We start from the raw sequence: 13,704 nt of genomic DNA, 5'->3' as shown, positions 1-13,704 counted from the left end.
TGAGTGGATACTCCTCAAGCTTCGTGGATTGGGTTTCTTGACTTGTCTTGATAACATGTTTTGTCTTACTTGTTGGCACTTTCATGCATGTATGTCTGTTACGTGTTTGTTTACCTAATTTCTGTTTAGGTTATTACTCTTTGATTGTGATTCCTGTTCACATGCTTTATCTGTGACTCCTGTTCGCATATCTTATCATGCAGTTCAACCAATGATTTTATGGTTCGACCCCCCACCCCTTGACTCTGTACCTTGTTGAGTTGATGGCCAAACCAAATTTTAAAATATTAAAGTGTTACTCTTATTGAAATTTTTTATTCGACCCAAATTTATTTAGTTTCATCAAAACTTAAACCACATAATTAAAACAACACACTAAATTTCCTCATATTTTATTTAAGAAAATTTCTTTACCCACCTCCCTATGGGGGTCACCCCCAGCGAAAACCCCACTTTACCCCTGCTTCGGAAATGCATTTTCGAAGTATTTTTTTTTAAATTTTCTCAGACTTCGGAAGTGCATCTCCGAAAACACCAAATGGGGGGTGTTTTCGAAGGTGCACTTCCGAAAATACTTTTTTTTTCAGATTTTGGGGAGTTTCAGAAATGCTCTTCCGAATTATGCAGAAACTGAGTTTTGTTTTTATGTTTTTCGAAACAGTCTCGTATTTTTAATTAAAGGAAAACACCAAATAAAATAAGCGACATATAAACAGAAAATACTAATATGATAAATCAAATCCAAATAATATATACAAGCCGATCCAAATAGTAATAGTGTGCGAGAGATACAATCCGAAAACAAAAAAATAAACCAGGACCCCTACTGGGTATGCCTAACCCTCTGTCCCTGGGACCCCCTCTGCCGCCTGTATGCCGCCGCACGACCTGCATCAGTGACGATCCTCTCCATAACGGCGACTGCCTCTGGACCGGCCTGATCAACGATACCTCGATCTAATGCGTCCCGCCTAAGCATCTTTATCCGCTAGCAGATCGGCAGGAGATGAATGGCGTGGTCATGCTCGGCCTGCTGGTTCTCCAGGAATTCCTCGTGTGCTGGCCTAGGAGCGCCGGGAGCGTCGAGTGTCATCAGAGGATGTGACACCCGATAGAACCATGTGACATAGCCCTCCACACTGTGCCAGTCTTGGGTGACCCGAATGCGACGATACTCCTCCGGGACTACATGACGCTCCCAATCCTCAAATATGCCAGTGAGCTGCACTCGGGTCACTGTGTCGGGAGCAGCCTCAAAAGGTGACCTGAGTATCATCTGCACATATCCAAACTGTCGCATGCACCGCTCAAGAAGATACCGCACCATGGTGCTGGTCCCGCATGCCAACCAGCCAGAATATAACGATATGCCGTCAAAGGGGACAACATCAGTATAGTCGCTGAATGGCCTCAAACAAACGTCACCGTGCATCGTGCATTCGAGGTACCCACGGTATGGTCCCAATGCATTGTTCCCCCTCTTGAGAATGTATCGAGCGGCCCTGGGCATGGCGTCCTCGTACGCGGAATCAAGGCTGAAGCCGTGGATGCGGGGGAAGTAGGAGATGATCCAGCTCTGAAACACAAACACGAAAATCAAATAAAAATAAATACGAACCATAAATAAATGTGAAACAATTAAAATGAAACGTACTGTGAGTAGTGTGCAGGATCCGGTCAACTGCCTGGTCCTCCAGTTGGAGGCCTCATTCAGCTTCTAGTATAGGTATGCCAGAACAGCTGACCCCCAGTTCCACTGGTGAACGGTAGTCAAGTCCATGAAATAGCGGAGGTAGGTCACGTCGACGTACCTTGCACTCTTGTCCACAAAGAGTGCAACGCCTACCCAAACATGTACCAGCATCGGAGAGCACAGACACGATGATACTCCACAAATAGGCCGTTATCCGCCTCCTCGGATTCGGCCGCCGCCACCAGGTGGTGCTCAAAATAAGTGCTCAGTGTGGTGAACCGGATATGAGGCCCAGATGTCGTGATGCACTCATAGTCAGCAACCTCGGGCTCCATACCCAAAAAGAGCGCCATCCACTGACTGGCTTCGATCCTCTGGATGCGGGAGTGGTCCAACAGCGCCCCCCTGACTGGCAAGTGGAGAAGACACTGCACATCATGCAAGGTGATCGTCATCTCCCCAACCGGTAAGTGGAAAGAAGACGTCTCCCTGTGCCACCGCTTCACAAAGGCCCCCTGCATGCCGTGGCTGATGGTGGTATACCCCGTCATGCAGAGCCCACTAAGCCCTGAAGCTCTCACCGCATCGTTAAACCACTCAGTAGTTGGTTTAAATAGACTGAACACCTTTTGGGAGTGGTTCACCATTTTCAAAGGCTCTCTCTCCTGTTACAAAAAAAAACAAATAAAAAAGTATGTTAAATAGACCGTTAAGAAAATATTGAATAAACGGCTAAATTATAAACGGTTAAATAATATAGTCGGGCAAATTATAAAAAATACCTCTCCTTCCCAGATACGCCGAGCGACGTGCTCGTGGTAGGTAAGCAGCACGAAAGTGTCGCTGGGCCCTCCCGGGTAGCCCTCTTTATGCTCATCCTCCTCCCCGTGTGGAGGGTCAACATCCGGTGCCTCCTCCGCCTCGTGGTATGGCACTGCCTCCCCCTCCTCCTCCTCCTCTCGCTGGTGGGAAGAAGATACCCGAGTCAGACGACTCCTCGATCCAGATGTAGAGGTACCCTCGTCCATCTCCACGGGAACTCGCACACGTCCCCGACCCTGCCCTCGTCCCTGTGTCGACACTAGTTGCGCCGCCGCCCGCTCGCGTCTAGCCGGCGCAGTCTGGGTCTCTCTACCCTGTCTGATGTGTGCTTGGTTGCCTGACATGTTCCTGAAAACAATTGAAATCGATTAATATGCGAGACAACAGAAAAAATTAAAAAAAATTGCATTTCTGATACACTTCGGAAGTTCATTTCCGAAACTGGGAATGAAGGTGTTTTCGGAAATGAACTTCCGAAACACCCTTGCGAAGAAGTTTTCTGCAACTTCCATGGCAGACCCCAAAATCCTACTTCAAAACTACTTTTATTCATTCTAAACAACCTAAATAGCAGTACCAACCTACCCCAATGTGGTTTTTGCAATTTCTAAACACCCTAATAGAGATTTTAATAATGGATCTAAAAATTGAAAAAATTGAAAAACTTACCAATTGAAGAGATTGCGATGATTTAGGTTGAGTTTGGGAAGCTTTTGGAATGTCTAACTATTTGATACACACTTGCTTTTGCAGAAATTTTTGAAGAGAGGAAGTTTGAAGTAGATTTAGGGTAAAGTGAATGGGGGAGGGGGGCTGTTTGCTAAATCTGCAAAACGCGCAGTATTTCGGAAATGAACTTCCGAAATGGTGTTTTCGAAAATACATTTTCGAAATAAGACAAATTTTGAAGAAAAAAAAAGGCGCTTTCGGAGATGCATATCCGAAAATACCTTTTTCTTGCATTTCGGAAATGCATTTTCGAAGTCAGGGATATATGTAGTTTTTCACCAGAGGTGACCTAAAAGGTTGGGAGGTGGGGAAAGAATTTTCCTCATGATTGAAATAAATCTATCAAATAATAAAAAGTAGTAACTTGATCCAAAACTTATCTCATTTGTATATCAAAGAACTATCCATTTTTAAACCTTGATTTTTTAATTATTTACCTAACAACAATTGGAATCTACTAATTAAGAATGTAATTAGAACATAATTTTTGTTATATACAAGTGTAGTAAGTAATTATAAATGAAGTGTTGATGAAGTAGACATAAAGAAAATATACAAGTTCCATTCCATAACGACCAAACCGAAAAAAGTTGTCTCATTGATTATTGTTATTGTAAACCCAAACACAAAACACACACACGCAGCATAAGAAGTATCGCCTTATCTCACACTATTCATTCATTCATATTTGGCTTTTTCTTTCAAACCCCAATCTCATTCATTCATTCCTCTTATTACTACTACCAACAATAACAACTCCCTCTTTCTTTTCCCTTCATTGACGATCTCCACGAAGCTAGAAAACCCTTATAATTTCAACAACTCTCTCTCTCTTTCTATCACCCATTTTTCTTCTCTCTCTATCTCTCTCTCTCTTTCCTCCTTGGTTTTGGATCTTCAATTTCTCATTCACTGGTAATTTTCTTATGCTTTTTTCTTCAATTGTGATGTTGTGTTTTGTTTTCATTAATCCTAGGAACATGTCTCATATGTTTCATTCATGGGTTCTTTATGAATGAATGAATCAATGACCCTTTTTTGAATTATGTGAATCTGTTATTTCTTACTCAATGTCTATATGATTTTATGGAAATTAAGCTTATTTAAGTTAATGGGCTTGTTTAAAGTTTTGATTTTGACGTTTGGATCGATGTGGGGTTTTGTTTTTTTCACTCCTTTTTGTGATTCCCTTTCTGGGTTTTGTGATTTTGTATCATTTGTTCGTTAAAGTGTAATTTTTTATGATTTATTTAATCAGATACTGTTAGTGATTTTTTGGTGTTTTTTTTTTTTGTTTTATTTTTATTTTTTTTTATAGATTTTGGTGATTTGAGGAGTTGAGATTGAAGGACTGTGTTGAGGAACTATGGCTTCCTCTTCTGCGACTCTTGCTGGTTCTACTGCTTCTGATCTTTTCAGGAGTTCGGCTTCTGGTTTCACTGGTGTCCCTTTGAGAACCTTGGGAAGGGCGGGGTTGGTTTTGAAGAGAAGGGATTTAACTGTTAGTGTTACTGCGAAGGTGAGGAAGTGGAAGAGGCGTGAATATCCATGGACTAATGCTGATCCCAATATTAAAGGTGGGACGTTGAGACTTCTCTCACCGTTCAAGCCACTCAAAGAGAAGCCAAAGCCGGTTATTTTGGAGTTTGAAAAGCCTATTCGTGATCTGGAAAAGAAGATCAATGATGTAACTTCTTATTTCCTCTTTGTGTGTTTGTGTGGATGTGTTCTTTGTTTATTTAGGTTAGAATGAATTGGGTATATAATATATGAATCTGATTCTTCAAGGTTTGATAATAGTAACAGTTTTCTTTTTATGGTTGAGAACAGGTTAAGAAGATGGCAAATGAAACTGGTTTGGATTTCACTGATCAGATTGGAGGATTGGAGGCTAAGTACCAACAGGTTTGACTGTCATAACAATAATGTGTTATTCCCAAGAAAATTGGATTACTTGAATGACAAAACTGATGATGAATACTAGATTGAATTATGTGCACAACCTTATTAGGTTTTGGATTATGCCTGTGGTTGCAATTATGTCCCAATCTTTGATATTGTAGTAAACTGTAGATGACGGTGGTTGCGATTGCAGTTATACTGTGGTTGCAAGCCTTGTTCGGCTGCAATTGCAGTTGCAGACCGCAATTTAAAACGAATCATGAGAAAGTTGTGATGCTACTGCTCTGATTGTTACTTTGAAGAATGAATCTATGTCATATTTTAGCACGTGTTGGTTCAGTTATGTCATAAACGAATTAGTTGAGCTTAACTTTTATTGATCCTTGCAATTTCCTAGTTACAAATCCTATATTCCAATTGGCTTCTTAGGTGCTTATCTTATATCCTTTGTTTCTGAAATACAAATTATCTATTTAAGCATTTGGAGATACTTTTTGCTTGTAGTTCGCCGGATAATGTTTTTCTTTACATATAAGTGGCTAAAGCTGAATAGTGATACTGTGTTTTCATATTGTGTTGGTATTTGTGAGTTTTGTTGACTCGGGCTTGTGTAAACTGTGCACATTTACTTGACCTATATTATTTGTATAAGTATGTTATGAGGTTTGTAATAGTTACTCATATTTCATTGTTTAAACATATACTCTGTTTCATTCCTTCCTAATCTCCAAAATTTCACCGGTAAAATTCTCATGCTTTCACTGGCTCCATTTCTATTTCAGGCTTTGAGGAATCTATATACAAATCTAGCTCCTATACAGCGGCTCAACATTGCACGGCATCCTCACAGGCCTACTACCCTTGATCACATCTTTAACATAACTGAAAAGGTCTACTAAATATTGTTGCTGTTTGTACTTTTTCAATTAAATATATAATTTGTTGCATTCTTATATTTTAATCGGTTGATAATTATTGAACTACTACCGTTAATAGAATTCTCATCTAAATCTTTCCTCTCTTGTTGTAGTTTATGGAACTCCATGGTGATCGTGAAGGTTATGATGATCCTTCTATTGTCACTGGTCTAGGATCTATAGATGGTAGAACCTACATGTTCATTGGCCACCAAAAGGGTAGAAATACTAAAGAACATATCAAGCGGAACTTTGGGATGCCAACTCCACACGGGTATGTTTGTTTTCATTAGAACTCTAATTTATACAGAGTAATTCACTACACACGTAATAGTGGCGCTATCCTAGTTTCACAATTTGGGCAATAATGGCCGCTATTCCAATTGCTGCTATCGGATGAGCGGCAATAGCGGAAAAAATGTTTAGGGTTTTAATTGATTTATATTTGCAATTGATTTATATAATTGATTTATTTCAACGGCTATGTAGCTTCTGCTATTTGCCTGCAATGCTATCTGCTATTTCACTTTGAGAATTTTCGGCATTGCGCTATTTTTTGTGATCTGCTATTGTTAACATTATTGAACATGAACTTGGATAAATTGATTAAGTTTACATGCTCACAAATTTCTCCATATTTGGTACTTATGGATAGTAAATTTCCAAATCAAACAGTTATAGGAAAGCTCTGCGCTTGATGCAATATGCAGATCATCACGGGTTCCCGATAGTTACTTTAATTGACACCCCTGGGGCATTTGCTGACCTCAAATGCGAGGGACAAAACCAAGTATGATGATAGTTATGCTTTGTTATACATTGCCATCCATTCTATTATTACTGTTAATCCATTTGATTGACTTTCATGCATGCAGGGTGAAGCAATTGCTCAAAATTTGAGATCCATGTTTGGTTTTAAGGTGCCAATTATTAGCATAGTTATTGGTGAAGGCGGATCTGGCGGTGCCCTTGCCATCGGATGTGGTAATAAATTACTCATGCTTCAAAATGCAGTATTCTTTGTTGCCAGGTAATTAAATTTTTATTTCCATTATTTGCAAGTTTTTTAACGTTTATATTAATTTCTTCAATTGCCAGCTCTCTTTTTTCCTTTCTTTTCAACAGTGCATTTTAGATGAATCTTCCCGAGCTTCTTTGTAATATTGCTTGCTTTCCCAATTATCTGTGACTAACTATGTTGCACCGGCACATCAGAATGGAGGCGTGTTTTGTAGCCGACACTGACACAACCGCGCTTCATTTTTCTCAAACTTTGACATGTTAACGTAAAAGTTGTGTCCAGTGTCTGTATTAGTGCTTCATAGGTGGCTAAAGTTTTCATGGTTTCATATTAACATACACCCTCTGTCCCCAACTATAACCGTCTATTGCATTTTTTTCCTGCTTTTATTAAGAAAAGTTCGTAGTGTTAGTGTAGTTAATGTGTTCATTTTATCAAACCTTAAATACCCTTTGAATATGTATATAGCAACTAAGGCAACCCAAATTCCGCAATTTTGTTAATGTTAACACTTCATACGAATACGAGATAGATAGGACTGGATACTCGAGTTATTATTTCAAATCATTTACCAATTGAAAATGTTGTGATCTGTTCTACTAGTTTAACCTTTATTTATTACATGATATAGTCCAGAGGCATGTGCTGCAATCTTGTGGAAGAGCGCTAAAGCTGCTCCAAAGGTATATATATACAAAATCGATACTTGAATGTTTCGTTTTACAATGTATATATTCAATTATTTATTTCATCCTTGCAGGCTGCTCGGAAACTGAGGATTACAGCAACTGAATTGTGCAGATTGCAAATTGCAGATGGCATTATACCGGTAATAATCTTATTAATAATGCTTTTTTCTCTTAAATCTTATTTGTATATATCAACCATGCCGTGGTAAAGCATCTGTAACAAGTATTCAGTGCTGGGGCAAATTTTCCGAACCTTCTACTCATGCTTTGATTTGTTCTAGTTTTGTAGTTTCCTCTATACAATGTATAGATTAATAATATCATTCTCTATGAAATGGAATCTAAGTAGAGTTTCCTTTTCTTTTCAATAGGAGCCCCTCGGTGGTGCACATGTCGATCCAGAATGGACCTCTCAACAGATTAAAAGTGCAATCAATAAAGCTATGGATGTAAGTATTACTGTTATAGTGTGTTCTCCGAAATAAAAAATGTTGAAGAATATTCTGATTAGAAACCTTGGCTTGTTCATTGTGTAGGAACTCACCAAGTTGAGCACAGAAGACCTATTAAAAGATCGCATGCTTAAGTTCCGGAAACTCGGTGCAGCCGTGGATGAAACTCCGAGATATCTCAAAAAGAAAATCAACATGGGAAAGAGGAAGGGTATGCCTGTTCTGATAAAGAGGAAGGGTTTACCTGTTCCGTCAAACAGGAAGGATATACCTGTTCCTCCAAAGGGGAAGGATATACCTGTTCCTCCAAAGGGGAAGGATATACCTGTTCCGTCAAACAGGAAGGATATACCTGTTCCTCCAAAGGGGAAGGATATACCTGTTCCACCAAAGAGGAAGGATATACCTGTTTTGTCAAAGAGGAAGAATATCCCTGTTCGGCCAAAGATTTCTGTTTCTGAAATAGAGGTTGAAATTACGAAACTGAAGAAAAATATTTTGGAAGGTAAGGACTCCTCTTCTGCGCCTTCAAAACTCAATCTGGATAAGGCAATAAAGAAACTGGAAAGGGAAGTTGGTCATGAATTTTCTGAGGCCGTTAAAGCACTGGGCTTAACAGAAAGGTTGTCGAAACTACGGGAAGAAACTGCAAAAGCAAGTTCAGGTAACCAACCTTTGAATCCATTGGTGAAGGAGGAGATAGAAAAATTTAATGCAAGTTTTAATCAAGGGTTATCAGCGGCTCCTAATTCCAGCAAGCTGCAGAAGAAGCGTGCCTTGTTGAGAGAATTGACTAATGTGAAGCTTTTGGTGGATAAAAACAAGGAGGCTGCAACACTTAAGCAAGAATTGAAGAAAAAATTTGATGATGTCATGAATAATCCTAGACTAAAGGAAAACTATGAGGCATTACAGTCTGAACTCCAGCGTGTTGGCGCGTCCTCAGGAAGCGATTTGGACGATGAACTGAAAAAGAAAATCATTGAGTTCAATAAGGAGGTAGACTTGGAGCTGGCTAATGCTGTGAAGTCGGTAGGGTTAGAATTAACTAATGTGAAGCTTTTGGTGGATAAAAACAAGGAGGCTGCAACACTTAAGCAAGAATTGAAGAAAAAATTTGATGATGTCATGAATAATCCTAGAATAAAGGAAAACTATGAGGCATTACAGTCTGAAATCCAGCGTGTTGGCGCGTCCTCAGGAAGCGATTTGGACGATGAACTGAAAAAGAAAATCATTGAGTTCAATAAGGAGGTAGACTTGGAGCTGGCTAATGCTGTGAAGTCGGTAGGGTTAGAAGTTGAGTTTGTGAAACCAGGTGGTGGCGTCGATAAGTCTTCAGTGCCACAGATAGAAGAACTAAGCAAAGATGTCCAAAAGGAAATTGAAACTGTGGCAAACTCGTCGACAGATATTAAGAGACTGATGGAGCAATTGAAACAGGAGGTTGCCAAGTCTGGAGGGAAACCGGATTCTGAGTCGAAGAAAATAATTAATGATTTGACGAAACAGATTAAGAATAGCCTTGCTGAGGCTGTTGACTTGTCTAGCCTGAAAGAGAAGTATGAAAATCTGACTCGTCCAGCAGGAGACAGTCTCACCGATGAAGAATTGAGACAGAAAGTTGGTGCAAATCGCAGCTTTTCTTAATGTGAGTTCAACTAATCCACACAATTAACTTCATTTGCATTAACCGCTTAAATTATTTTTGCGAAAGTTGTTTAAAATTGGTGAAAATTGACCCTTGAATAAATATTTTGTGAAATATCTCTTTTTTGTCAGAGACTGCTGCTAATGTGGAGCTGGTGCTGATAGTGGAACATGGCCAATATTTGTTAGAAACATGTTTTAAAGAATTAAAGGAGATACCGGGCGAGATGTGGCTGATATTTTTCAATCATTAGACTACAAGCGCGAATAAAACATAAAACCATTTTGTATTTGTTTGAGTTAGAATGTTGCAGTTAATTTTAGAATGACTTGCTTGTTTTCTTCCCTTTTTTAAAAATCGCAAGTGTTTTCGCCGAATAGACATAGATGAACATTGTATAAACTATTTGTGTTTGAAGGACATAATAAATAACATGATGCTGTGGTGTTTGAATGTCATATTTGCAAGAATGAATGGTCTGCTTAATTTTGATGTGTGCTGCAAGAATTTCTTGATAACAATCAACTATTTATGACTTCATTGTGACCTTTTTGCAACCTTCCCTTGAAGATATAGAAATTGAATGTAAATAATTGTTTGAAAAACTGAGTTGTACAAGACTATTCTTGGATCCAACTGGCATATTGATGAAATTCAATTAAATGGAGCGGCTTAAAGTTGTTTGTCATGAATAAATGTAGGTGATCTGTTTACCCACTTTTTTCTTCCTTTAATAGTATTAGGAATTAGGTTGTAAAATTAGTTTGAAAAATATTTCCCCATACCAATACACTTTTATTTAATTAATTTTGACCTTAGTGTTTTTATTTAAAAATAAATAGAAAACTATTTGCAAATATTTAAATAATAGAGCCAAAATTTTACATGCGCCAATAATATATTTGTATGTGTAAACCGACTTGACGTGTACCAAAAAATTGTGTCATAAATAATTTTTTAAAAATATAAATTTTGAACTTTCCCAAAGCTTTGTTATTTGAAAAAAATTGCAAAAATAAAAATAGTGATTGAAAATGTATAGTTAATTTCTAAAATCATACTCATAACATATAATATATGTAAATGTATATAGTAAGAGAAAATCTAATATAACTAAAAATATATCTTTTTATAAAAGAAAATCTCTTAAGCCATTTTTATAAGGTCAAAACACTTCTGAAAATCTTAAAATATTTTTCGAAAGTGTATATCCGAACATTTTTTTTTTGCATTTTAAAAATATTTCGGATATGCACATCCGAAAACACCTGATCATAGTATTACAAAGTGTGCTTTCTGTATGAGGGCATTATCAAACATCTTGTATGCATAATTGAGAAAACTCAAATCAGAATATAATTTGAAACTGTCGAGTGGATATACAATTTTGAATAATCTGCGCATGGATGGATTTGACATGGAGGAAGGTATTTGAGAATTCGCGCAAGAGTGAGGAGAAAATGGAATGAAGTTGGTTGAATAGTAAAGCATGTTGAATGGTAGAAAAAATATTTAGCCGTGTCACTTTTCTTCATTCAGTTTCCATTAGCCATAGGTAAGGGTGCTCATGAGTTGAGTTGGGTTGGGTTGAATTTAGCCAAAATCATAACTCAACTCATACATGGTATATTGGTTTGAGTGAAGGTAAAATAACCACCCACTATATTGTTGGGTTGGTTTGGGTAAAACAATAAATTTGTGGGTTGGATAGTGGGTTATCCAATATTTTTTCTTTATACACTCAATAACCCATGGGTTTTGTAGGTTGGGTGTGAGTTTACCCAGAACCCAATTATTTTGAATGAGTTTTCATTTTTAAAAATCATATTCATCCAATAACCCGATCCAACCCACTTTTTTGAGTTGGTATGGGTGGGTTTTACTGAATTTATTGGATTTACCCAACACATAAACACCCCTAGCTATACATATAGTTAGTTAATTTTTTATAAATGATATTCTTCTATTTCCTGACACTGAGCCGTATTTCATTGTTCATTTTATTTTTTAACTACACTAGAATAAACTTAACATAAACATCATTCTAAACTTAATATATGTTATTTAATTTATTTCCACTAGGATAAACTTAATATATGTTGCTTAATTTGTTTACATCAACTAACATATTTATTTATTTATTAAATATTATATTAACTAATATTAAAAGTTTTTGAAAAATTGTAACATTGTAAAAAAAATAATCTTAAAAAATGGTTAAAGAATTAACGTTTTATTACTAAATACAAAATATTATCTAAAATAAATATTGAAATATATAAATAGTATAATATATTTCAGTTTAATATAATTAATAATTATTTACTTTTAGTATAATATATTTGGAAATTATATATATATATATATATATATATATATATATATATATATATATATATATATATATATATATATATATATATATATATATATATATATATATAGAAAGAGAAATATATTTAGTTTATTATTAATAAATATTACATTCAATTTATTATTAATAAATATATTAGTAAAAATTAAAATATATTCAGTTTATTATTAATAAATGTTAAAATATATTTATTTTCAATTTATTAAAAAAAATTACGATCAATTTTTATTAAAAAATAAATTTATTCAACATAATAAATTATTCAGTTTATTATATAATAAATTTATTCAAATATTTACTTTCAATTTATTAAGTATTATATTAAAATATTATATATATTAAATATTTTAATATTTTAGTTTATTAAAAAAATATATTTACGTTCAATATCTTATTAAATAATTATATGTTAAAATATTTTATCATTTAGTAAAATGAAATAGTATATTAAAATATTATTTTTACGTTCAATATTAAAATATCATATTTATGTTCAATATTAAAATACAATATTTTATGTTTTAAAATATATATTAACGTGCATTAATAATATATTTAAAATATTACATTATTTAATATATTTTTAGTAATATATTTTAGTTTAAATAATAAATTAATTTTAAAAATTAAAATAAATATATAAAATATGATTGAATAATACTCATGTAAAATTAATTTGAGAAATAAATAGTAATTATTTGGAAATGGTCATGGGTATTGTTGCCAAAATTTTAAAATTTTTAAACTTTCACAATTTCCAAACTTTAAAAATAAAAAACAAAGCCACATTAAATAAATAATTAAAGAAAAACATTCACATGTCATTTCCAGGTAACCTTTATTTTTAATATCTGGACATTTATTAACCAATTTCATATATAACTTTATTAACCAACATTTTACTTTATATTAAACAACTTTATTTTACTATTAAAAATTATTTTTTAATATCTGGACATTTATTAACTAACTTCATCACTTCAATAACTAATTTTTTAGTTTTCAATAACTAACTTTGTTTTACTACGAAAATATCTTTTAATATATGAGCGTTAATTAACCAACTTCATCACTTCATTAATCAATTTTTTATAATTCATTAAACAACTTTGTTTATCCACTAAAAGTCATTGTTCACGTATACGTCACTATTCATAAATATTTTTTTTGTAAATTTTTTTTATTATTCACCATATAAATATATATAAATATAGTGAACAATACATACAATATAAGTATTTACTGTACGAGTTACTGAATGAGCAATATTGTTTTAATTTTTATAGAAAAAAGATAACTATACCCAACAGATTTGCCTTTTTATTATTAGTTAACATAAAGGATGTACCACATTTTATATTCTCATTAACTCACAAATTAAAATAATATTAAGAGTCATTATATAGTCTTTTAAATAATTTGATAAACGAACAGTAAAAAAAAGGCAGATTCTT

General features: G+C 34.9%; 1 protein-coding gene across 1 annotated transcript; it reads left to right on the top strand.

Annotated features, from left to right (window-relative positions):
- The first annotated feature begins 3,866 nt into the window (after positions 1-3,866).
- On the top strand, positions 3,867-10,334 carry LOC131609352 (acetyl-coenzyme A carboxylase carboxyl transferase subunit alpha, chloroplastic). The gene is made up of 12 exons (XM_058881035.1): positions 3,867-4,159; positions 4,563-4,931; positions 5,075-5,149; positions 5,929-6,036; positions 6,177-6,337; positions 6,739-6,853; positions 6,939-7,093; positions 7,716-7,767; positions 7,845-7,913; positions 8,145-8,222; positions 8,310-9,876; positions 10,008-10,334. The coding sequence occupies exons 2-11, from the start codon at positions 4,611-4,613 to the stop codon at positions 9,873-9,875; spliced, it is 2,700 nt and encodes an 899-aa protein (XP_058737018.1). The 5' UTR covers positions 3,867-4,159; positions 4,563-4,610; the 3' UTR covers position 9,876; positions 10,008-10,334.
- Positions 10,335-13,704: the final 3,370 nt, after the last annotated feature.

The sequence above is a fragment of the Vicia villosa genome, linkage group LG6 (genome assembly GCF_029867415.1).
Source record: "Vicia villosa cultivar HV-30 ecotype Madison, WI linkage group LG6, Vvil1.0, whole genome shotgun sequence".
NCBI classification, from domain to species: domain Eukaryota; kingdom Viridiplantae; phylum Streptophyta; class Magnoliopsida; order Fabales; family Fabaceae; genus Vicia; species Vicia villosa.
Note: the sequence above shows the minus strand (reverse complement) of the source record. Positions and strands in the feature narration are given on the sequence as shown.